Here is a 25,514-nt window from a genome sequence, read left to right as displayed (position 1 = left end):
AGGCCAACTACCAGCAGCTGCTTGCCAGAAAATCTAGGACTGCCACAGCTGCTGGCTTACACCTTGCTATATAATTAATAGGCTAAAGTTGTTAAATTATTAAAATGTTCAGCTCTTTGGAATCACTGACCAAAAGTGTATTTCCAATAAATTCCTATATTGGCCTGTTCCACAAGATGTTCTATAACCTGCAGCTTTGCCTATTAGGCTGACAGATTACTTACAGCTTAGCTAAGGCAAATGAGGGAGGCTCTGAGTCCGGAAAGGTTTCAAATGGAAGTCTCCCTGGATCATAACAGAGTCTTTCTGGGCTGTTGAAACTAAAACACAGTCCCAGGAATAAAAGCAATGCCAGAGGCAGGCAGCAGAAAAGAGAGAAGCTCAAGGTCAACAGATTTTCTTTTGCTTTGAGAGAACTAGAGCACAGAAAGCAAAGGAAAAAAAAACCCCTTAGTTTATAAATTCTAATGGAAAATACTGAGCTCAAAGGGCAAAAGTAATCACATGTTGAAAGGAAATTTAAAACATAGATTTCCAAGAGATAAAATAAACAAATCACATCCACTGCCAATGGGAACATAAATTTTGGAAACAAGACCTCAACAGAAGATGATGCCTACAGTGCCACTTGATGGCTTATTCTGGGAGTGCCTTCAGAGGGAGCCATACCCATAAGGTGTCAACTATCCCTTGGGATTCTGCCATAGCAGAATATATCTGGAAACTGTTTGATAACTCGGGTGCAGAAGGTAAAAATTAAAAACTGCATAAGTACCTTGTATTAGGAATTTTTTCAGCTTCAGAGTTCTTTATTTTAAAGTGGCAAAATGTGCTTGGGGAATTTTTGTTAGTTTGATTTTGTGGTTTGGATTTTTGTTGGGGTTTTTTAACATCTTCTTCTAAACAAGAAACTGAGGGGCTGTGAAAGCAATCACATAGAACGTGGATGATCCTATATGGACTTAGAGGTACTTGCACCCTCATTTCCCCAAAAAAAGTCTCCTACCACATGAACTAACCAAATAAGTCATAGAAGTCCTTGTGAACAAACTGTTAGAAGAGGATCTGGAGAAACGCTTTGCCACAGCATTCCACAGAAAAGTAACTGAGGGATGTGAAAGCCCAGTATTCATTCCCAGATGCTTTCTTGCAACTTAAACAGCTCTGTATTTGTGGCACAAACTATCCCCTCACTACAGTTCATTCTCCTTTCAACTTGATAGTTGCCAAAATAAGTCACTGTAAGAAAAGTCCAGCTCAATCCCCAGCTTATCCTGTTCTTGGACATGGGTTGCATGACTTTATCTGAAAACAAGAACAAAAAACGCCATGCACTAATCTTGCAAATAAGAAGCAACAGATTGTTCAAAATTCAGTTTGTGTTTTTATAACTTCAAATGAGTTACATATTTAATCATGTAATACATGGCAATGTTACCTACAAGTCAAAGAATAAGCTCAGTGGTCTCAGAAGGTCTCAGTCAAAGACTTGTGAGCTTAACTCCATGCACTACACATTGCCAAAAAGCTGACTTCTCAGCAGAAGGAGGCCAAAAGGTATATAGCAGCACAGTGACACAGTAATCCCAAATGAAAGCAGCCTCAGAACTCTTGAATGACATGCCAAGTGTGCTTACACTGATGCTACAGGTTAATTATCTGGCATCCCATGAAAGTCTAAGGGTGAAACGTAACTGGAATTCAGATATCTGCATTTAATAAGACAACTAGTTACAGCTGTATTTTGGAACAACTGTAATTAGAGTTAACGAGATAGGAAAATGGCAAGCAAAAAGCTATCAATCACAAAATAAACGTGAACATAAACAATGATGAAAATGCCTCTCTTGTTAGTTTTAAAGGTACTTTTAATTTAAGTCTGTTAATTAATGTCTTGTGGGTATCAGTGTCTCTGTAGTTATGGAAACCTATTTGAATGACATGCATTTTATCTATTGTGTTGAATGTTTGATCATATTATAATTAATTTCTAACTATTTAGGACAAATAGGAAGGAACTGTGAATTCTGAACACATACAACCTCTAAGGATATCCATCTGGTGAAAAGCTCAAAACTCACACTTGCTGTTGTTTCAATACACTCTACAGCCCCAAACCACTTGTGCCACAACAGGAATTTCTCATTTTATCTACCACTACTACAAGTATAAACACCCTTTCAAAAGTATCTTATCCAATCTGTTGGCACCAGGAAGAAGGATCTGGGCAGCTTTAGATGCTATTACATATGCAGAGGTGGGAGAAGGGAAGACATCCTCACCCTCAGCATGTCCCCATGTGATTTCAGTGTAACCTGTTTTCACTGGGAGTCTGGGGAAACATGCCTGGACACTGGTGGAGGCAGCTGAGACTTGTGTTCCCTTCTGTCAGCCCTGTGCTGGCAGCAGTGATCTTGAACAGGCTTGAGGAGGAGCAGAATACATTTCTTTAAGAATGAAGTGCAATTAGCTTTTCTTTGCAACAGGAAAAGTTTGAGGAGTTGTTCAACCACAAGCAGCATTTTAACATGTGTTTTTTTGCTCAATACCTACATGGAGATATACAGACAGTATTTTGACCTAAATACTGCCAGTTTCAGTTTGCCGTAACTCACTTAGGAATTGATTTATTTTCAACTAAACAGAAATCTATGGAGATTTTAAAACATTAATCCAAGTCAATTAAACCAATGAATTCAACTGATACAACTTTCTTAGGAAGATACAATAAAATACTATCTGTAGGAATCTGAGACCTACTCATGAATAAAAAGATGGAATAAGAGAAAAGAGCAACTGGAAATGGAAAGTAAATGACCATTAATGTTCCAATTACACTGAACTGCTGTAAATAATGCTGAAGATATCATCCAGTTTTTAATCCTGAGTAATGATAAACAATACCTGTATTTTAAAAGAATTATCTCCAATTGTTGCCTATATGGGAAGGCTTTTGCTGGTCCTTTGGGGAGGGTTTGTACAATAACACAGCATGATTTTGGCCCTTCCAAAAAAACCCCACAACTTTCACAAAAGAGGAAGCCATATTTTTTAAATAATTAGTCACTCACATCAAATATTTATCATTTGAAATAAGCAGCATTGTATAATGACAAAAATGCTGTGAATTCTGTTTCAATGCAATGACTCTTTATGCAGCATTACCTAAAAGCAGAAGGGTAAACAATTAAACCAGCACATTCATTGGTGCAACTTTCTGCATCGAATAAAGTTCCTGTTTCAAAAAAATATTCTGCTCTACTTTTTTGAGGAATCAACACTATCATAAGAGCAGAAGAGGAAGTTGCAACAAGTGTTCAACATCAACTGCTTGGTATCAACCATAATGGAAAAAGGTCCCACAACAATACTTCCTGAGGCGCTGAGAAATTTTTTTTTAATTCCTATTTTCCCTGTTCCACCATCTAATCTAGTTTCACCCAAAAGAGTAATCCAAGTGGGTTTCAAAAAAACATGCCCTTAACTGTAAGCACATACATGCAAGTATATTTTCACTCATGTATGTTCATACATACATGGAATGTTTCACTTTTATAGTTCTACATTTTTCAATTTTAATGCACACATTTTCAGTCTCTTTTGGATATAAATAAATCAGGTATGTATAATTAAGTTTTTCAAATTAAAAAAAAGACAAGAGATACATTTCATAAGAGAAGCCTAGTGTCTCATCTAAATTATTTAATCATATAACTCATTCAGTAGAGTTAATTTGTTGGCTGGATACTAGGAAAGGGCTTTATTCCACCAATTTACTCTTGAAAGACACAGACTTAAAACTTTTAAGTAATATTTGCATGGCCATGTGAGGTCAAATATACTTCAAATTGCCCAATGAAAACAGTTCATGTGATGCCATGAAACTCATTATAATATGGAGTTCACAATATATTCAAAATATGCTCTTATAACCTTGAACTCTCCCGTTACAAAACTGCTCACAGACAGAATAAGGTTAGTTAAATGACATATCAGGTCTGATTCCAGGGGAAGAATGATGTGCAGAGCTGGTGTGCACAGCTAGGTTAGAGCAAAAACAGTGATCACTAAGCTTCTTACATTCAGATGTGAGAATTTAATCTCTTACAAGAAAACGCTGGATACCATGTAGATTACAGTAGAATTTATATTCTTTTCAAACTGATTGCTGAAATGAAAGAGGCAGGAAAACGTAAATTAACTATATATCCTTGACAAGAAAATAAATGTTGAATTACTAACTGCTGAGTCACAGCAGAGAAAAAAAATCCTACAAATAAATGATACAAACTGCAACACATTATATTGGCTGCCTGAGCGGACTAAGGTCTTCTTTTTAAAGCTTCTTTTTAAAGCTAAGTAAATAAGAATAGATGAGTTTGAATGCTTTCTACTTAAAGGATGCATGTTATCATTCTGACTTTGGTCCTCATGCTATTATGCTCAAGAAGGTATTTGTAAAATCTCTAATGGGACACTGAAGGTATTGGGAGCAAACACCATTTCTTGATCCTGCAGCCAGAGTCACTCATGCAAAGAAAATTTCTGTCTCTCTGTCCAAGCTTTCATAATTTGTTCCCAGTTCATGTAATTCATTTTCCACATCCAGTTCTAACCACAATAAGTGCATCTTGAGTCTTTAAATAGTTTGATGGGGGGTTTTATTTGGTTTTAGGGTTTTTTTAACTGATTAATACTAAAACAAAATTCTTCAAATTTGCTGCCAAAGATGACAAAAGGTAAACTCCAGGGGAGATTCAAGTAAATTTCTTAAATGTGTTTAACTTTGCAAAGGTAATTTTTCTCTGTGGCTGGCTCCCTAAAACTGTGAAAAGTTTCTTCTGCTATTATCTTTGGTTCTTCAGAATACAAACTCAAGAGCTTAGCATGCACAGGATGTCAGAAATGCATGTTATGTATATTCAGTTAAAGATGTGCTCACCTCTCCCACAACTTCAATGATGTCGCCAACTTTTAATTCCAATTCATCTTCATTTTGAGGCATATAACTGAAAGCCACCTGACATCTCCTTCTTCTGTTCCTCTCTCCTGAGGGAAATGAATGAAATAGGGAAATCAGAAAATGAAAATAAAATTCCATGCCAAACACAAGCCAGGGGAAATTATTAAACATCATTCTTCAAGTACTGTAATAGGAATCCGAATGTTTGCAATACTTGGTCTATCTGCCTAGAGTTAACCTACAAAAAGAGCCAAAATTCAACTAATTGGGCTTCCTAGTAACAGGATGGACAAACTTTACCCAAAGGATCTTTCCAGGTGTATTTTCTGCAATCTCTCTTCTAGGCTAATGCTCTATACACATGGTAGGCAAATCCAGAAACCAGAGGGATGGGGAAAGGAGCCAAAGCTTTGTGGCTTTTGCTTATAAGGAAATAAGCTTTCAGCTGTATCTTTTTGTCCACAATGCTTTCACAGGTGTACAAATAATTCATTAACCATTATTTATAGGGTTTTTTTCATAGAATCATAGTTTTTAGGTCGGAAAAGACCTTTAAGACTGTTTAGTTCAATGGTTAATGCACCACACAGCCAAGTCCACCACTAAACCAAATCTCTAAGTTCCACATCTACATGACTTTTGAATATCTCCAGGAATGCTGACTACACCACTTCCTTGGGCAGCCTGCTCCAATGCTTGACAACACTTTCTGGGATGAAATTTTCCTAATATCTGATCTAAAGGTCCATTGACATAACTTGAGGCCGTTTCCTCTCATCCTGTCACTTGTCACCTGTGAGCAGAGACCAACTCCCACCTCACTACAAACATCTTTCAGGTGATTGTAGAGAGTCTTAAAGTCCCCCCTCAGACTCCTTTTCCCCAGGCTAATCAATCCCAGCTCCCTCAACCACTCCTCATCAGACTTGTACTCCACACCCTTCCCCAGCTCTGTTGCCCTTTTCTGGACATGTTCCAGAACCTCAATGTCTTTCTTGTAGGGAGGGCTCAGAGCAAGGTATTGATCTGCTGGCTCATAATGGAATGTGTTGGAGGAGCAGAAGGTAGGAAGAGAGAACTTCTTCAGGATTCCCTGACTATTCTCTCTTCTCTAGGAGGTGTGCATGGTATAAACCATGCCATTTCATATAATTTATATATGTGTATCCACACAAACATATACAGGCACTCTACACAAGTAAATGTACTTTCTCTTGTGCTGTTTCTCTTAACTGCTAGACATGCTCAATATACACCAAAATCAGAACTGTAAACACTTTTCAAGCATGGTCTTAATCTGAAATTAGATTACAAAAGTAGATTTTATGGTGAGTCTACTTTTTGTTCTGAAGCATTTGATAATCCTTTTCTAGAGTGAATAGTGATTTAAAAAGTTACAGATTTTTTTTCTATTCTATTAATTGAAACTAAAGAAAGAAGGTAGAAAGGAATACACTGATTTTAGCCTTCTGACAATATTTTTCACAGCTACTGAAATCCTGCATGAGTGGAAGGTTTTTGAATGTTAAAATTAATACCTTCATGCAGTGTAACCAAACTCACTCAAATTGGCTCTTTTTTCCACTTACAGATGCCTGCTCATTCCTCACCATCTAAACTAAAATGATCCTAAACTGACAACTTTACACAGCTGCATTCCAAATAACTTAAACGTAATAAATACCATCTATATTGAGTGCTTCTTTCATTGTGCAAGAGAGGCTGGCTATTTTCCCTAGAAATAGCATTCCCACTATGATTTCTAACATCAAGTAGCAACTGATGTGCTGATGTTGCCTGATGTGACAGATGGCAGTTGTCATCCTATTTAATAATAAATATCATGGGACTCTTTGGAGAATATTTTTGAGAGTAAGAAATAAACACAACTCTGGATGTTAATAATACAACTGTATGAATCCTTCCCCTTCCCAATCCATAAAGTTATTTTATTACTGTATACAAAATCTAGTGAAAGTCTGCATTTATCTCCATTAGTCTCATGGTTGTCTCACTGCTCTCCCTCTCCTTCCAAATCTTTCTCGAAAGAAATACCTAAGTGAGGGGTAGCAAGCCAGCAAGAAACATAGATTCTATGTACCAATTAGTTGTTCTCTCTGATCTAATGCAAGACAACAGATCCAGCAGTGAATATGTTTGGTTTTAAGGAGAAGCTGCTGATGGTCCCTATGTGCATGCCAATGTTTGGTGCACTTGAGAAGAACATGAGTTGTGTGAAGAGTTCTACAGCTCTTTTTCTGGTGTGGCTACAGCAGACTATAAAAGGTCTAAAGTTAGGTCAAATGGCAAAATGAATTGTATTTAGAAGTTTGAAAAAAATAAGGAAACAAAAAAAAGTTTTTGAGGGCACAAATCTAATTTGTTTCAAAGTGGTGTTTTTAATTGGATCCTTAAAATGGTGTTTCAGCCTCTGACAGCAGGAGACCATAAAGCAGTTTCCTCCATCTGTAAACATGCAAGAGAGAGCATCATTTCCACATTTAAATGCTCCTCTGGCACTAGCAATGAAGACCAAAAAAAAGAGGCAATGACAACACATTGGCATTCAATGCTTACCTTTGTAAGGGCATCAAAAGCTGAGGCAACACTACACAAAAAATCACGCTGGCACTTACATTCTGCCATCAGACCCAGGAAAGGTCACAAACTGACAGCTCATGATTTGGTGAAAAGCACAGCAGCAGCAGCAGCAAAACAGATAGGAAGCAAACTATTTCAAGGTTAACTGGAATTTTCAAATCCAAACTACCTTTTTTTTAAACTTAAAACCTGTCCTGAAACAGATGTTTCAATAAATGTGTGCATGTGTGAGTGGGTTATATGACGGTTTCTGTAGAGTCACTGATGCCAATGTCTTTGTAGCCTATCCTGTCACTCTATTAGGACAAAAATGACAAGTTGAAGAAATTTCCTCTCTTCTATTTCAGATTTTTCTGCACATGGCATCATCTGCCCATCAGTCTCAGTTTGACTTTTGATTCTTCCAGCTTTCAAAGCTGTATCTGTAACTGAGGGGAACTGGTTCAGTGCAGGGCCTCCTAGCTAGACAAGCTGGGCTGTGATACGATTCAGCTAGAAACCAGTACTAAAATTAATGTGCAAAAAGACAAAAAGCAACTATTGCATAACTAAAGATGAATTTATATATAGGGTGCATGTTAATGATTTTAATGGTACAGATGTTTTGGACAGCCAACCTAGGTGGTTACTGTATCACCTTTTATGTTTTTATAAATCAATGAGTTGTTGTCTTGGCTTAAGACAATTTAAAGGAGAACACTCTAAAATGAGTTCTCCCCCTTTGTTTTAACCATTCCCTATTCACCAATAAGCAGAAACAAAATATGAGTTATCCATGACAATTGTGTGTATCAAAATGTATATGTTAAGAAAAAAGGTAGAACTGCAAACTTCCTTCCATAAGGTAGATGCTTTTGAGAAAACTAATTAAGAGCAAACAGATAGCATTTAAAATGTTAATTTTTTTAATTGCTTTAAGTGTATTGAAGATAGTGTTACAAAACTTCAGATAAAATCGTAATCATACTAAATTCTAATGTGGACTGTCACTATCTTCCACAACACAAGGACTCCATCCTCTTTCACCCACTCACTAGCAAAAATACAATTCTGATTTTAAAAGGCACCAGAACAGTCAAGTTCCAATTTCCTTCTTTTCCTGGAGGGCTTTGGCAGTGTAATTCTGACATGGGATTTGATATGTCAATTCCAACTCTCTCATCACCCACATGCTGTTAAAAGGTGAATGGCTTTGGATAGATGACAAAAAAAATCTGCTGAGGTCTCTTCCCCATCTAGTAGACAACAGAAGTTAGCTGGGTTGAAATATTGGGTTGGGAAATTTTTGCTGGGGGTGAGTGTGTGTTTGTGGGAGGAGGTTGTTTAGTTTGGGGTTTTTGGTCTGGTTTGAATTTGTGACATAAATATTCCAGAGAAGAGAAAGATAAACTGAAGGAGGTGAGGGGAGATGGATTATCTGAGGCACTTCAAGTACTCTCTCAAACAGGTTATGTAAAGCTGCTGTGTTTTTCTGCAGGCAGATGAACTGGGAATTGCCCTGCTTTGACATGTGCAGCTAAATCACAGAGACTACAGGACTCCATTAAACACAATTAAGCCACAATGCAGTACAGCATCACTGCTAGTAATGTATTACTCTGAGTGTGTTAATGTTCTACTGTTACCCAGGAGTGTTTTCTCTTGCTAGACTCCACAGCAACACTTCCAAGTTTCAGCCATCTGGCTGCTGCTCTGAATTTTATGGCAAAGATTTGTCTGTGAGGAACCTGAAAGCCTGGAAGACACCTATTTTTTAACACCATTACATTTTAACACATATGCACTGTCAGAATAACAGCAAGCCTCATTGTTCAATGAATGTTTCTTTTGTTAAAAACATGCAGCAGTAGTCAGGCCTTTTATTGGGTATAAGTCTTTTGCATAACAGCAGTAATTAACTGAAGCAACTTACAGCAATAACGTAATACCAGAGGTCAAAAGCTTTTAAGAGAAAATAATAAATTAACTAAGAAGTTAATTCCATTTGCCACAGCTGGAGCCAGGCTCGTGTGTGTGACAGACAGAACCGCAATACTAGCAAGGCTGAGATCATCACTTAAGCCTAACCCAAAGCAGAAGGAACCATTAGATAAATAACTGTAAATGAACTCAAAAGACACTTCCACATTTTAACCATACACTAACTAATTTTTTCTTTCTTAATATGAAAGTTTTAAAATGCACATTAATGGAGTAGAAACTTCATCAAGAATGTAGTTAAATCATCATCAGCAAATTAGACAAAGCAACTCCAAACTCTAACAGGAACCCTAGGACTTGGCATACAGCCTACATACTTTTTAATCTATCTTTTAAAAAGAAAGTGTAAAATACAGTATTAAACTACATATGAAACTCAACCACATGCACTGAAAATGTGTATGTTCATCAAATCTACTAGTTCTAGTACCTTTACCTCTTAAACTTCATCATGTAAATTATTATTTAAGATTAGCATTACTGGTGAAACACTCCATCACAAGATAAAAATTGGAACTTGGTGACAGGGTTTCAAACAGGCTTTTTAAACTGTACTTTAAGAGCAGTTACACAGTCCGGGGAAATACTGGACAAGCACACTCAGCTTCCAATCTGTTTCCAGAGATGTAAAAATATTTCGCAGCAGCAAGGGGTGCTGTTACAGCAGCCAACAGCTCTTCCCAAATTAGACATTCTCTTGCCCATTCTCAACAATAACAATTTGTTGCTCTCATCTACTGCCTTTCACAGGCAGTGCATTCCAAGGAGCAGTAAATGCTTCTGTCCTCATTGTACTGCTGGGCACACCAAGACATATTTCAACACAGTGGCTTGCCCTGGTCACCTGTCACTTTGGGACTTTGTTTACTACATGCAGTAGGTCCCACTGCCTGGCACTGGTGTTCCCCACTGTCCCTTATGTAACTAGCACCTGTGGACATGAGGGACCCATTATCCAACACAAGATCTTGCACTTGTCTCTACATTTGGTTTCCTTTCTCATATTCGGAAGACTTGCAAGGATACATTACAGACTATGTTTGTTACACTGGTAAGAGTAAAGTTCATACAAAATAACTGGATAAGGAGCTTTAAGAAATACCACAGATAGCAGATAAATCAAAAATAAATTAGCTTTTCTAAAGAACATGAAGGAATATACAAATCCAAATTAGTCCTTCTTGGATGACAGACCAAGTTTAAGAATGCATGAACAGAAACACAGCAAGATTTGCAAATGGCCCAAACAGGCCTTTTCTCTTTCCACTCTCATTGCATATATCTCATGTTATCATGGGACAATCCTAAAATTTTTATCCCCTTAGCTAAGTTTTGAGATAGTGGCCAACCACTTGGGTCTCTGCTGCTTTTTTGTATTGGTCTCTACAGAAAACATTTGAATAAACCAAACGCAAACATGAATTACTGTTGCATCTTTGCCACTTCTCTTACGTTCCACCACGTAATTCACACAGATTAAACTGCCTATGCACAACAGCACTACAAACATGCAGTAAATGAAATAAAATAGCTCTAAATTGCAAAACCACTATGCATATTCAGTTTTTGTTATGTTCTCCTCACTATAACAAAGGCACTTAGATTAAACCACGTGGATTCCTACACAGTAATCTCCAAAAGTATGAACTTTATACTACCAGCTTGCTGAATTAAAGCTGACTTCTGGCCTACTTAACTAAAGAACAAAATTCACAAATAGCTTTTAAAAGTATGACTTTTTCTTAAAGACTGCTAACAACTGTGCTACTTCATTTTTATATACCAGAGTATCCATGTTTTGCAACAGGTTTTCAATCTCTGTCACAACGTTACATTGCAGGTCTTACTCTGACCTCTGCTAGATCAATTTCAAATAAGCCTCTCTTAGTAGGGGAAAAAAACCCACCATTGTCAATATTTTATTTTCACTCCAACAGGTAACAACATACATTAAACAAATGCCTCAAGAAATGCTGAAAAGATGCAAAAAGTACAGCAACCAGTTTTCTGCTTGCTACACTCATGAGAGCTATTACAAAATGAACACATGGAATAAATCAACAACACTTAACAAAAACCAAAAACTCTTTTTCATACTTGGCACTTAGGACATCAGTCAGATTTTTAATCTAGAATCTTGTTTTCCTCTAGAATATCTGTACAATCTGTTCATTTTGCCATTAAAGGCAACAAAATTAAACAAAAATTATTAACATATCCACAAACAGCAGACACTACACTTTCCAGTTCAGCAGTGCTCCTAAAGCCTAGGAAACTACATTAAATTTGCCTTGAAACACAAGACCAGACAAATCCTAAATTCTAGAAAGCTAACTCTAGGAAGCTGGAGATGCCCTGGTAAACTGGGAAAATGACTCACCCAGTCTGGTGCTAAGGGTCTCATTCTGCAGCACATACACTGAGATGAGCAGTCACTTGGGCAGGAGCACTCAGGCATGTGTCTCCCATGGCAATTAAGCCATGACATTTCAAAACCTTGTGGAGAACAGAGCTTTGGCAGGACTCCTCACTGGGCTGCTGACACGCTCCAGCTCAGCGTGTGGGGTTATACAACTGCCTGTCCTTCAGCTCAGCTAAGAGGAAAAAGCCCCAGGAGGAGCCCTCAATTGCACTCCTCGTGTTAAGATTTGTTATTATTTCGCAGCTACCATCATGAAAATGCTATAATCCAAAATAGCCTGCCATCTTACAGGGCATGTTACGCTATGCTTTAGTATTTGAGGGTTGCACAAGAGCGCAGGAATACATGTTCAGAACAGCAATAAATAAATATGATGAATTGAAAAAAATCAATTATTCTTGTTGCTGCTGGCCCTCTAGCACCACAGGCACCATTAGCTCTATGATGGCTGAGCAGAAGGTAGGTTTCCTGAAAGGTGTCTTGGTACTGAAAGTGAAAATTAACATTCTTTGTCCCCCAGCTTCAAAAACTAACAGCAGCACAGTATCCACACTGGATAGTTCCCTCCACAAGTGGAAGACAAATATTTCTGCATCAGGCAGACCAGATGTGTACCATTATCCTCCAAAACTGAGCAACAAATAGGAAAAAAGAAACAAACTAAAAGGCTGTCTCAGCAAGTCACCAGCCTACACACACAGTGCAGGGGGACAAAAAGTCACCTCAGTCAAGGTAGGAGAAAAAGGGGAGGCAGAGTTCTGCAATACCTGCATCTAGCCAGCTCTGCAGCATCTTTAGTTTTTCAGTCATGAGAAACTCTGAATGCCACAGAAATTTTCCCATATATTTTTAGTTGTTCTCATCAGTTAAATAAGCCTCTGTGGCATTTATAAGCATTCATTTTTACTAAACTAATGAAATATTAAGAGTGATGGCTCATGCTAAGAAGGCTGCCAGCAATTTAGTTTTTTAATATAGTGTCATTTTCAAAGATGCCACACACAAATCATGTTCTTTTAGTCTTCTTCCTTTTACTTTTTTAAAAGATTTTAACACATTCAAAAAGCTGTAATTTATCAAGGGGGTATTTAATCAAAATGCTAAAAGGCATAACTTTTAATTCCATCATTGCTGCATTGTAGCTTCAGTTCTCATGGAAAGCAGGCTTTACACCTCAAAATGCTCTGCTACTAAGCACATTCAGAGGTTTATAGCCCTGAGTGTAAGGGATTTGCTTGACTGCAATCACTAATGCTAAACCAACATGTATCCAGCATAAATGGAAAACCAAACGCATGGAACATCTTAAAACCTCAAGAAAAGATTCTGGTCCAAGGTGGCCCAGTAACAGGCCCAATGTGCTCAATCCAAACACTTTTTCACAGTTATACAACACCCTACTTGCCCAGTTCTTTTCTCATTCCTTCCTTAATTATTCTGTTTCCCTGCCTGAACAAAAAAGCCCCTTAAATCCTGCAGGGATGCACTTTTGTCTTTACAACAATGAAATCAAGCAATTTAGAACAACGAGGATGCTTGAATGTGTTTTGCAGATACACTCGGTTTATGAGGGCAGAAAATTATGGGTGTGAGTTTGAGTGATACATGTATCAATCACAGTGCTTAAAAATGTCAGTACAAGAAAACATTCTCCTGTAACTTCTTCTCCATAACTAAAAGCAACCACTATTAAAATAAAAATAAATGCAGACAATTTTTTGTAATATACTCCTGGTGCTTTACTACCCACAAGATTTACGATTCCACTAACATATATCCTGTTCTGTATTAATATTATTCTATATACAGATTAAGACAGTGGGATAACACAGTTACAGGTTTAACCTTATTTTCCAGATGTGTATGTGGTCACATATGCATAATCAGCCTCCAATTCTATTCCATCAATTTGAAAGAACACTCAAGAATGCTTTTCATGTAAGCACTATGCTCACATAAGCTTTTCTAAAAACCTTGCTGCCATCTCAGCCCACTGATCATTCATGACTTTAAAGACTTTCATGTTAATTATGCAAAATGCAATAGTCAAACTTTATAATTGCTCTATCAGTCACTGGAAACACTGCTATATCTCAATATGGTGTTCACTCTTGTCTAGAGGCCCAGGTACACACTCCAGTGTCACCCCACCTCTCTTCAGGTGTTGAAGCTACAATACTAGAAACAGCCTTCCTCAAGGGAGCTTCTTGACATAAAGGGAAACAGGAAAGCCCCTGACCACAAAAGAAAATGAAATACGACATGCTAATAGGTAAGACAGAGTCAATGACTCCCACAGTACTACAGGATCAACACTTCTTACAGCCCTTTTATCATGTGCTGTTCATCACGACTTCAGGTACAAATATCCACTAAAATCTTGCTTTGAAAAGATCAAAGATTAATCAGCTTTTTTCTGATTAATCTCTGGTGCTGCTTGGAAAAGGGGAACAGGTGAAATATGCAGCTTCCATTGGCAGGCCTTGAATGATCAAGGAATTTCAACCAACTTTTCCCAGCCACCTCCTCGTCATGCCTTGCATTCAGCCACATTTCCACAGCACAGCTGCAGCCACAGACAACTTCCACTTCCAGCCTAATGCTCAGATTTGTCCTCAGGGATAGAATTATCTTGTATGTTATGAATAGCAGCAGCATGTTTGCTTACAGAGCTACTATGAGCTACACCATATGCTGATACAGTCATCTGTAAATATTAAGTGATCTACTAATATCAGACAAAATATCTCCACAAAAACCAGCACCTGGGAACTAATATAAATACTGGCTGTTCTCATAAAGTGTGTGCTGCTTACATTATTGAAATCCAGTGAGTAAGGAAATCCAGTAATAAAGAAAACTTTATTTAAGCATCTAGCAACACCAAAAATGAAAAAATGACAAAAGCAAATCTATGACTCCATATCTCAGACAAAATTTTAAATCAAGCACCTCTCAAAAGATACTTGAGATATTTATGCTACAAGGAAAGATTGATAAAAATATTTGTAAAGGTTTGAGTAATTTGCTATCTTGTGCCTTTGAAGACAGATGGTGAAGCAAGCAAAATATCTGATAACTTAGTTGCATCTGAGATGATTAATACTTTTTTATTTACAGAAATAGCCCTTTAAGTAACTTATTACTTTACTTTTTTTTAACTTTTTTTTGGAGTATATTACATTTCTTTATCTGCTCTTAGATCACTTACTTTTTTTATTATTTTGTGGTGTTCACAGATGTTCAGTATCTTACATCTCACTAAGAGAGATGAAACCTGCACTAAACTGCAATTTAAACAACCTTTTGTAAAGACAAAAAAATCATTTACACTTCAAAAAGAGTGCATTAAGGTAGGATGATGACTCTGTAGCAACAGGCTAAAGCAAACACAGCACCTTTTCATATCCTTTTCCAACAGATGAAGTTTAACCCGGAGCTGTAATGACAGCAAATCTGATGACCATTTGGCCTTCACTGTGAGGGTAAACATGCTCTTGCAAATCAATTTGCAATGGATATGTATGCATGTAAAAGACCTCTGAACTCCACACTGCTTAGTGAACAAAGCCAAATTTGTATGTGGAAACAGAGGAAGACAGAGACAGAGAGTCCATCTGACTGCAGACCAACACTGCGGTACAGAACTTAGCACTTCGTGGCGACACATTTGCTTGCAGACAAGCACAGAGTGACTATGCAAACACAGTCCCTCAGTACTTTTACAGTGCACAGTATTGGCAGCCACTTCAGAGCTGTCAGTCCTTCAGTTTTCACTTCAGTTAGCACAGAGATACACACGAATGAAAAAATATTAACCAATGTATCTAGACTTTTTCTTAAAGAGAGAATATATCAAAAACCCCAATTGAGTCAGAATAATTACTTCACATCTTACTCTGTTTCTGGTACTTCAAATGCAGTGTGTTTTCAATGCAGAAACCCACAAAGAATACACTGTCATGTTTGTTTTGGGTTGCAAAAGTGTTGTTGTAACAAGTCCCAGTATTCTTAAAGTACTCTTTGGCATCTTCAGTACAGATCTGGGTGGTGGAACTTCCTGATCCCTGAGGGAATTAGCATAAGGCAAGAATCCCACCTTGTGAATAGTGACTGCAGAGAAATGGTCCCCTGCAGAAGCTGAAAACACAGACTGCTCTGAATTAACCTTGAAAGATTTTGTACCATTTAAGAGGACAAGTGTCCTTTGAAATTCATTCTCACCAATGATCACAAAGTTCTGCAAAAAGACTTTGATATTTGACGTACAGCACAGCAGAAAATCAGTCTTCATGTTTCCCCAGGCCCAGCTGACTTGCCTGTAACCAAAGGCTGGGTCACAATGAAAAAAACAGATTATAGTTCAAATACAGAAGAACCACTTCTCATTGAAAGCCTCATTGAACCAAAGTGTTTGTGAGCAAAGTCATTCCTTAATATAAGAGCTTTTGTAGATCTTGAGATTCAATAGCTGATAAAATATGAGGAACAAAATATTTAGACTATCATAATACTGTCTTGGCTGCCCATTGTCTTGCGTTATTTTCCTGTGAATTCATAATCTTTAAGACATCTGTTAACTCAAGCTGGCAAAGAAAGGAATCTCAAGGAGGAGGCAAGCAAATGAATCATTTATCATCTGCCTTCTCTCCTCCTGACTGATTCTCTGCTGATTTCAAATGATACAGGAACAGCTTCTTAGAAAAAGCATCACTGTTATCTTCCAATTTTGAATACATACTAATTTTTTTCTTCTTCTCGTGCCACCTGCCCTTATTTCCAGGGCTGTATTTACCTCTTAGTAACCCTGCACATATTCAGATCACTCATCACTTTGTCTGCATATATGTATCCTCTGTTTTAAATTACTACTGTGCTATGAAAGTTAGAAATAAAGGACTGATAGCATGATCACCCAAGTAAATTTTTCAAGACAGGCAACTGAAAATTAAATCGTTTCAGCGCTGTCCAGCATGGAGCTATGTGGTGTTGGAAGAAATACACATAAACCTCTAAAAGGTTCTGTGTTTGAAGTTGCCAGTTGAAGGATGCAATGCATTCCTGGGACAAGCCCAGGACAGTTACCTGAGCCATCTGTGCTTGAGATGCTCCTCTAACAGGAGAGCACTGGCAAGAGAGGCAGACACACTCTAGCAGTGCTCAACACTGCAATGTAACAACACGTCTTGAACCTTCGACTCTTCTGGCATTGGCTAATGGACTCTATGGGCAACATTTACTCATGGTAACTTTTTCACCTGTGCTGTCACCCCATTCACAACACATTCCCCTCAGGCTTTCCTGATATCCTCTTATCCTGTCCTTTTTTTTCCAGGCACAATGACATTTTTAGTAAATATAAAGTAGTAAGTTTACATTTCAATAAACTAGCCTGGGACACAGTGTGGCTTCAATCTGCAGTAACTTACAACTTGCACCCTGAGCATTCAAGAATATAAGTTCCTGGCTGTACAGTATCTTGCTATTTGGTCAGCAGCCGGAAAGTAGGAAAGTAGTGATCTTGGTAGACTAGGACTGAACCAGGATCTCTAGGTAATGGAATATAGCTAACATCTTTCTTGATTTCTTTTTGTTTGTTTGTTTGTTTGTTTAGTTTAGTTGAGTTTAGTTTTCTTACTGTGTGGGTGATCAAACACTTGCACAGGTTGCCCAGAAAGGTTGTGGAGTCTCCATCCTTGGAGATACTCAAAGCACAACTGAACATGATCCTGGGCAACTGGCTCTAGCTGTCCCTGCTTGAGCAGAGGGCTGACCCAGACCATTTCCAGAGGTGCCTTCCAACCTCAGCTGTGTTGTCACCCTATTTTAAGGCTATTCTTTAAACTCCTTATGCCCCATGATTCTGTATTATTTCTCTGTCATTAATCTTCCTGGTCTACAGCTTGATTTCTAAAATCCAACCAAGCTTCTCCAAGGCATTCTCCTCCCTCTGAGTCAGCCTGTGACAGGTAAAGATGCCAAGAGCAGAGTATATTACTGCAACCTGGTGTGAGCTGTCCACAAAGCCGCAGATACCCAATTTCACATATTTAATGTCTTTCCTTGTTTACAAACCACATGTTAGTAAAACCCATCCTTCAGCTTGCCAGGCTGAGCCAAACTCCCTTAGGATCTTATCTGCAGCAAATGCCACTTGGGATCAGAAAGCAAATACTGGAACTGTAGGCTGTGAGGACTGGCATTTCACTAGTGAGCTGCAGACAACATTTCTTTAGCACTTTTCATTCGTCTCTTTCTTCTTAACTGGTAAGAGTTCCATTAAGGTAGCTGAAATACAAGGGGGAATGAACCTTCATCATTGTAATAAAAATACTACAGAACTAATGTTTATTTTTATCCTCAAAGTGAAATCAGGAAGACAAACTTCCTCATTTTTGCTCCTCATTTTATTTTGACAAAGATGACATACGGTAAGTGAAAAGAGGAATTGTTTAGTTTGCCTAGAAATACGTGAAACTTCTATGAATACCTCCATGTTATTAAGTAATTTCATCTTTGTACAAAGAACCTGGCATCCAAAGGCACCTAATAATTCTTTCATGAGCAGCAGAATTAATGAAGCTTGGAGAACAACAGATTTGCACCCAGTGCCTTCTAATCACCTCAACCTGCTCCCACCACTCTCGCCCCAGCTTCCACTTGTATCCTGCACCTGCACAGCTGGGAAAGTGATGGCAGATGCTGGGACTGCTTCAGAGCAGCACAGGTACTGACTGGCTGGCCAGCACCCCCTGTGGCTGGGCCACTGCCTGTTGCCTCTCAAAATTAAGCTTTTCATTCAGTTAGAAGCACTAATTTGTGTCACATTCCTCTATTCAGCTTTTGATTTAAAAGAACTATTATGTTTCTATAAATGTATTAAAGACCTCTACTCTTTTGTCAGCTCTAGCTGGTGTCATACAGAGGATTCAAAAAAATCAAGGGGAATAGGGCAAATAAAAAAATGCTCAAAAAAGATTTGTTCCACTAGGAAATTAGGATAAAATGCCTAGTAGCAAAGGCCTCCAGAATGTCACAGGACAACACTGTCTTTGCTGTTATGATTTCAAGGACTCTTCTCCAATATGCACACCATTATTTGTGTATTCAGAAAATGACATAAGAGCCTTCATATTGTGAAATGAGATTTATAATAGGTTTCCTACAGGATCTTAACAATTAAGTTTTCATGAAGATATATGGCATTTATGAAGAATGTCTTTATGACAAATTTGTCTTTTCCTCTTCAAGGACTTAGTTAAATTTTTATTTCAAAAGCAGTTCTATCCCACGCTACATTTTGGATTTGAAAAACTAGACAAGAAGAGTAAGGAAGGAAATAAAATCCTCAAAGTTTTCTATGTTGTGTACCAATCCTTTGTCTGCTTATTCAAAACAATACCCCTTCAGTGTAGTAGTAGTTTCTCTGTGTTAGCTCCAGTCTTTACACTGAAATTGCTGAAAATCTAATACAATTTTTAATACCTTACATAATGAAACAGCTACTAAAGATCTGTCTCCTTTACACTGCAGACTGCCAGAAGAAAGTGGTCCAGTTCCACAATAAATATTTTTTGGTCCCAAAGATGCTGTTGCTTGCATTATGTTTCTAAACATTAACTTCAAATAACCACTTGAGCAGTGTGACACTCTTCCATCAAGCAATGACTTTCACAACACAAATGGTGGGGAAGCCCCAAAACACAGCAAAGGCACAGTTCAAACAAACTCATATGCTGGATTTTAATCACTCTGCCCACTTCCAGAAATGGTCAGTTCACACTTGTTTACCCAGTTTTTTGGCACAGAACTTCCTACAACCTGACTGCAGAACATGTGCTGGTTGGGTTTGCAGTCTTTATAATAAAAGCTTGTCTGTCTTTTAATTCCCATAATTCTCAAAATACAAAGTAATGAACAAACTAAACATTCTGTCTCCTATTCAAGGGATCTATTGCCAAACACCTTTCTAATGATGCTTACTTACCTTGTATTTTCAGCTTTTTGCTAGTTTTCATGGATTTTGAATTAGACACTGAAAGATTTCTGTACAGAAGCAACCCAGTCTTAATACACTGTACCAAATACCAACTCCTAAGCTGTACAGAACTTCATGTCAAAAACCTCTGCTGCTTTGTTTGCTGCAAGTCCCAGATCCAGTAGCTAACCCAGATTTCCCCATTCCATGATACATCTGGGCATGTCATACTTGTATGACTCTTCCCCTCAATATCCTTTGGCTCTGCCTCTAGGACCACAACCATTTCCACTTCTGACAACGCACTGTGAGTAAGGATGACTTCATGTCAGTTCTGATCTGTGCAAGGATGAAACTTGCTGCCAAATGAATGAATTCTGGAACCTGGCTGCACAGCTCTCCTAATTCTATCCAAGGATGCAACTGCATGCAAGATCCCCTACCGAACCTGCCACCAAAACTTGTCTTTTCTCCTCCCACAGCAGCATTACACAAACTACTTCGATCCCCAGGTCAAAGCACTTAATCACCACCCAAAATTTTCACGAGAACTCTGCCTAAGATTCCTTAACACCATGTTAACCAAAGTGCTAGTGCTCTCCAGGTTGAACCAAGCAATTTCTTGTAGTTTACTGTCCCTTTCATTTTTTGTTCTGTTTTCCTTAGACAGGAGTCTGGAAAAGCAAGGCATGCAGGCAGGCTGGTTTCATACCATCTTAGTAGCCTTTCAAATGGCATCTGTACACCCTTCATTACTTTCTCCTTCTGAATCATACAGTCTGCTACAAAACTATTGTCAGCTGTTATGCTGATGCAATTGTTCAATAATATTACTTTCATTTGTGAAAGTGCTCAAAATGCTCTTTGTGCATTTGAAAGCACATTATCAGTTTTACTATTTTTCTGGCATTATTGATTTCCAGATTTTTAGTGTTTTTTTCATATATCACATAGGAAAATACCAATTTGCATAGAAATACAAATGTATGTGCAGGACTACTCAAGCTGACAGGGCTACAGAGTACGCATTAAGAGAAATTCCTTCACTTTAAAATAATTACAGAAGAACAAAACCACAACTGTCTACGTTTCAAGTTTGTAATGTCTCAACAACATTTTTAGTTTTGCTGGGATAAACAGTATCTTTTCCTAAAAATAACTGTTAAGTTCCTCTTGTCTTTTCCATTACTCTTGCTACATGAATGAGAAGTTACTTCCTCAAAGTTAAAAGCTGTGAATAAATAGGCCTGTGCCTCAAGTCAGCTGTGTCAGTAATGAAATCCATCTCCAAAACAGTTCTGTGGTTACAAGATGTAGAACTGGCAGGAGAGAAGGAGTGTGCACAAGAAGAATTCTGTATGCAATTGCAATGCTGTTTTTTCTGGACAATGACCAATGCTTATACCTTCCCAACACAAGAGAAAAGTGAAGAGCAACATTCGCAATGGAAACTAACAAGAGAGCAATTTTCCTTAGCAGTTGATTTAATTGAATGGCTATGAACCAGCTTTAAAAAAGTTTGACAAACCATCACTCTCTCATAGAACTTTTGGAACTATTTTCATCTGCAACCAAATAAAAGGCTGCTGATCCCTCTGCTCCTGCAGGTCCTGCAACACTCCTTGCCATCCTGTCAGATCAAGTGCTCGTGAAGCAGTGTGAGGAGGTAGGCAAGGAACAGACCTGCTATTAAAAACAAGCTTTTTTCTTGCTAGTTTAATGTTAACCTTGATCATTCTCATCATCTGGCCCACCATGCAGCCAAACATTTGTACCAGAACGTAGGAAGAAGGAAAGAAGGAAACATGGCTCTTTTTTTCAGTGGCAATGCAAGCTTAACATCTTCATGAAACTAGAGCCTGAGGCTAATATTTCCATGTTTGTTACTTTTGTTTTCCACTACTCTATTTGCTCCATAACTGCCAGGCATGTGACTGAATCTTTTGGTTTTCCTAAGGTCACTGGGCCCTTTTTATTTAAATAATTTCCTGAAGACTTCCTGACCTCTTATGAATTCCCAGAAGTAACTGTGACCCTTGTAACTTAGGATAACACTGTGCTGAGTCAGTAGTCTAACATAGAATTCCTAGGTCTGAAAAACACCAAGTCTCATGATTGCAGTTGCAAAATGAAGCAATAATGGATGACATTGCATCTTGCAGCTTTTGCAGACTCTATAGATGAGGGACATCTGGAATCTAGCAGGAGTCTAACAGAAGCCAGCACAAGGTACAACTGGTACTAAATGCATAGTAATGAAACATGTTACTATATGACAAGACAACCAGCTTGGAAATACAAAGTAAATGACTGAAATTCTTTAAGAGGACTTAACAATGCCATCAGGCTTGGACACATCATTAATAAAAATATTATCATAATATAATGAAAAAAGATAAAAACAAAATGTGTTTTAAATGACAGTATTACAGTATCAGATGAATAGAGTTTACTTAAAGTCAAAATAGTGTGGTATTTATCTGTGAATTGCCATAGTAGCATATTTTCAGTGCTAGGCTGAACACTGTATGGGTAGAAAGCTGGTAAAATCCGGTCCCTATAGAAAACAGTATCAGAAACAGATTCTGGAGCAGCCAAGTATTTCTGGGGGGAAAGCAGATATATCCTAGGCTGTCACAGTGGTGCCAGTGCTCTCTGGAAGTCTGTGGAGTAGAGTGGCAGATTTACAAATACACAGCCACAGAAGATGCTGCAGTAACAGCTGAAGTCATGAAGGCCTTCACCAGAGCAATGCAGCCCAGGCAGAGGACCATGCCAGTGGCACTACACCCCTGCTGACTTCAGCACTCATTCCCAGCTAATTTGGGCATCTGCAGGGAGCTGCTTCTCACCATGAGGAACTCTGCCCAGCCTCCACTTCTGTTTCTAAATAAAGTCGGCACCGAAGTTAGGAAATAACGGCTCTTGCTGTGTGACAGATAATAATAATCCTTCATATCGCAATCCTGTGCTTGGGGCCAAGAATCAGCCATCAGCCACTTGTCAGCACTTCCACATTTCACTCCCTTGTCAAGCACAGCCACCCTACCAATGAGCTTGGAAACCAACCATCATCAGCAACATGCTTTGAATTTTTATAGAGGATGACTTTACAAATTAACAGCAAGAAAGGAACAGGCGCAAACATATATTTATAAATGAAAAGGGAATGCAAAAAGATACAGAATAGGAACGAATGCAAACTACTGGTGCATCTTAACTGTGAAATAACATTAGAAAACAGTGAGATAATCATAAAAAAATAGGGTAAACAGCATATCACACCACTAACAACAGCACAATGTCCCATGCTGTGTGCACCTTGGTAACAGTTGGGTAGACTGTAAAAGAGAAAATTCTGAAATAAGGTAAAACATGTATGAAGTACTCAATGAATAAAATTTGGGAAACTTCATGCCACTGGAAACAAGAAATACACCTTTGCAGGCAAAGTATCTTGGTATTCAAGTTACTGCATAATACAGGAATCCAAAAGCTGAAAGCTTAAATGGCTAATAATGCCATCTTATTCAGGATAATCCAGGTCATGCATTGTCAACACTGTCTGGTATCTCCATGTGTTTTTCAAATCTATTTAGCAAAGCAAGTTTCCCTAACTTCAGGGGCTTTTAACCCAATGAACGGAAGTATTTCACATAGTGTGTGAAAAATAATTAAAATGAATGCAGTAACAAGTTTATTCCAGGCATGTCACTTTATCAGAAGACTGTTTTAAAGCCTGTATCAATTCCTGAAAGTAAAATGTTTCATAGAATCTATCATACATCATAAAAGAGCCCAAACAATGTGCCTTATGGGTATTGCTTTCATACAGTTTATTGCCATGTGCAGCCAAGAGCAAAGCTTTGCTTAGATCACTCTAGAGATTGCATGTATGCACATGGGACAGGGAGTAGGGCAAAAGACCAGGCGAAAAATACCTCTGCAAGCTGCATTCAGAGTTAAAGCCCCTCCCCACACACACACTGCTATCCAAAGCCCCACAAGGAGCTGTCTCATGGAGGTCCCTAGGACAGCATACCTCTGAGCAGAACTCTGCTCAGGTCTCCTAAACCACCCAAACAGTGGTGCTCCTTCCTACCAGCAGCCACGGGTCATTTTTGCTATGTACATTCTACCCACTTTCTGCAGAAGTTTGTTCCAACTTGGGTTTATAAAAACACCATTCCATCAGAAAAGGAAGGTCTTGAATAATGATTGTAGTTTCCTTCTGGTCCAAGTAGACAGAAATCAAAAGGTTTCCTGCAATGAAGTGACTCAATAGCGGCAGAAAAAGTCACTTGTTGCCAATGCAGAGAGTGCAAGTATGGAGCTTTTTTTAAAAAAGTACAAAGGCATATGTTTACATTCAACTTTCACCTACATCCAAAAATATTTTTTACAGAGGAGGGCTTAATGGGTTAAAGAAAAAATTCTCACACCAATCATTTATCCAAATTATTTAGGCCTTCAATTCATGTTGCATGACACTGCAACTTGAAGGAGGCCCAAGGGAGCTGCTTCTCACCTACAACCCCAGAAATCATTCAAAGGATTTTACGGTTGTCACAGGAGCCAGAGTCCTTCAACTACCTCAGGATGCTGATTAGTGCTGTAACTTTTATACCACAGCTTACTCTTATCTACAGGCCATGGGGGAAGAATGCAAACAGCTGCACAGCCCCAATTCCAGCCCACAGGAATGGCTAACACCAGTTGCCCATCTCCTTAAAAGCAACGCAGCACCATTCTAGCTACCCCCAAACAAGCAAAGGTAAAGAAGTTCTGAGCTAAGGATCTGCCCATCAGTGTGATTGCACACTTAGAGGGGCATATTTAACTTAGCAGTTACAAATTCATCATGATTAACTGAAGTAACAAGAAGACAAATGTTATTGACCCAGTTTAAAGTATACCTGCAAAGTTTCAGAGCTCATGGAAAATATATTAACTTGCACAGTCAAAGTATATTCTCTTGACCCCAAATTTTCAGTCCAGATAGAGTTGTGTTCTATATTCCACAACAGTATCCCTGCATTACTCCTCTGCTTTCATTGTCTCTACCACAGAATAAGAAGTCCAACTCTCTCCTATCACAGCTGTCAGATGTGTCTTGGCACTGGGAAACATAAAGAGATCCCAAAGTCTTGCTCCAAGGCTCAGCATCAGGTGAGCCACCCTGTTTGTCTCCTGCCATTCCTTAATCACAGGTGAGAAGGGACAGGGAAGAAAGGTTGGTCTGCTAATTTTCAAATCGAGTTAGCCATGTTTTTCTCAAAAATCCCACACCACCTAGATGAAAGGCTAAAGGAGACAGACACAGGCAGCTCCGTCTAGAGGCAAAAGGTCAGGGACAGACCTCACAGGCAGGAAGGCTTGCTGGGTACCAACTGACTTATCCAACAGCAGTGAGAAGGAGGGAACTGCTGGCAGCAGGGAGACATTTCTCTGCAGAAACTTGTGGAAAAATCAACAGTCTCTTTTGTGATGGGGAAACGTAGTTTTGAGACAAGAGGAAGTTTCACTGCTGCTGTTACTTTAACAACCAGCATATTTTATTGGGTTTTGCA

At 38.5% G+C, this 25,514-nt stretch overlaps 1 protein-coding gene across 3 annotated transcripts in view; it reads right to left on the bottom strand.

The window, feature by feature from the left end:
* Positions 1–25,514, bottom strand: part of SH3KBP1 (SH3 domain containing kinase binding protein 1) — a 215,602-nt gene that overhangs the window by 105,557 nt on the left and 84,531 nt on the right. For all 3 annotated transcript variants that reach the window (XM_069001636.1, XM_069001711.1, XM_069001788.1), the window contains one exon: positions 4,943–5,049. In XM_069001636.1, coding sequence (XP_068857737.1) covers positions 4,943–5,049 — 107 coding nt within the window. The remainder of the gene's footprint in view (positions 1–4,942; positions 5,050–25,514) is intronic.

The sequence above is a fragment of the Aphelocoma coerulescens genome, chromosome 1 (genome assembly GCF_041296385.1).
Source record: "Aphelocoma coerulescens isolate FSJ_1873_10779 chromosome 1, UR_Acoe_1.0, whole genome shotgun sequence".
Classification (NCBI taxonomy): Eukaryota; Metazoa; Chordata; class Aves; order Passeriformes; family Corvidae; genus Aphelocoma; species Aphelocoma coerulescens.
This window is presented reverse-complemented; position numbering and strand designations above follow the sequence as displayed.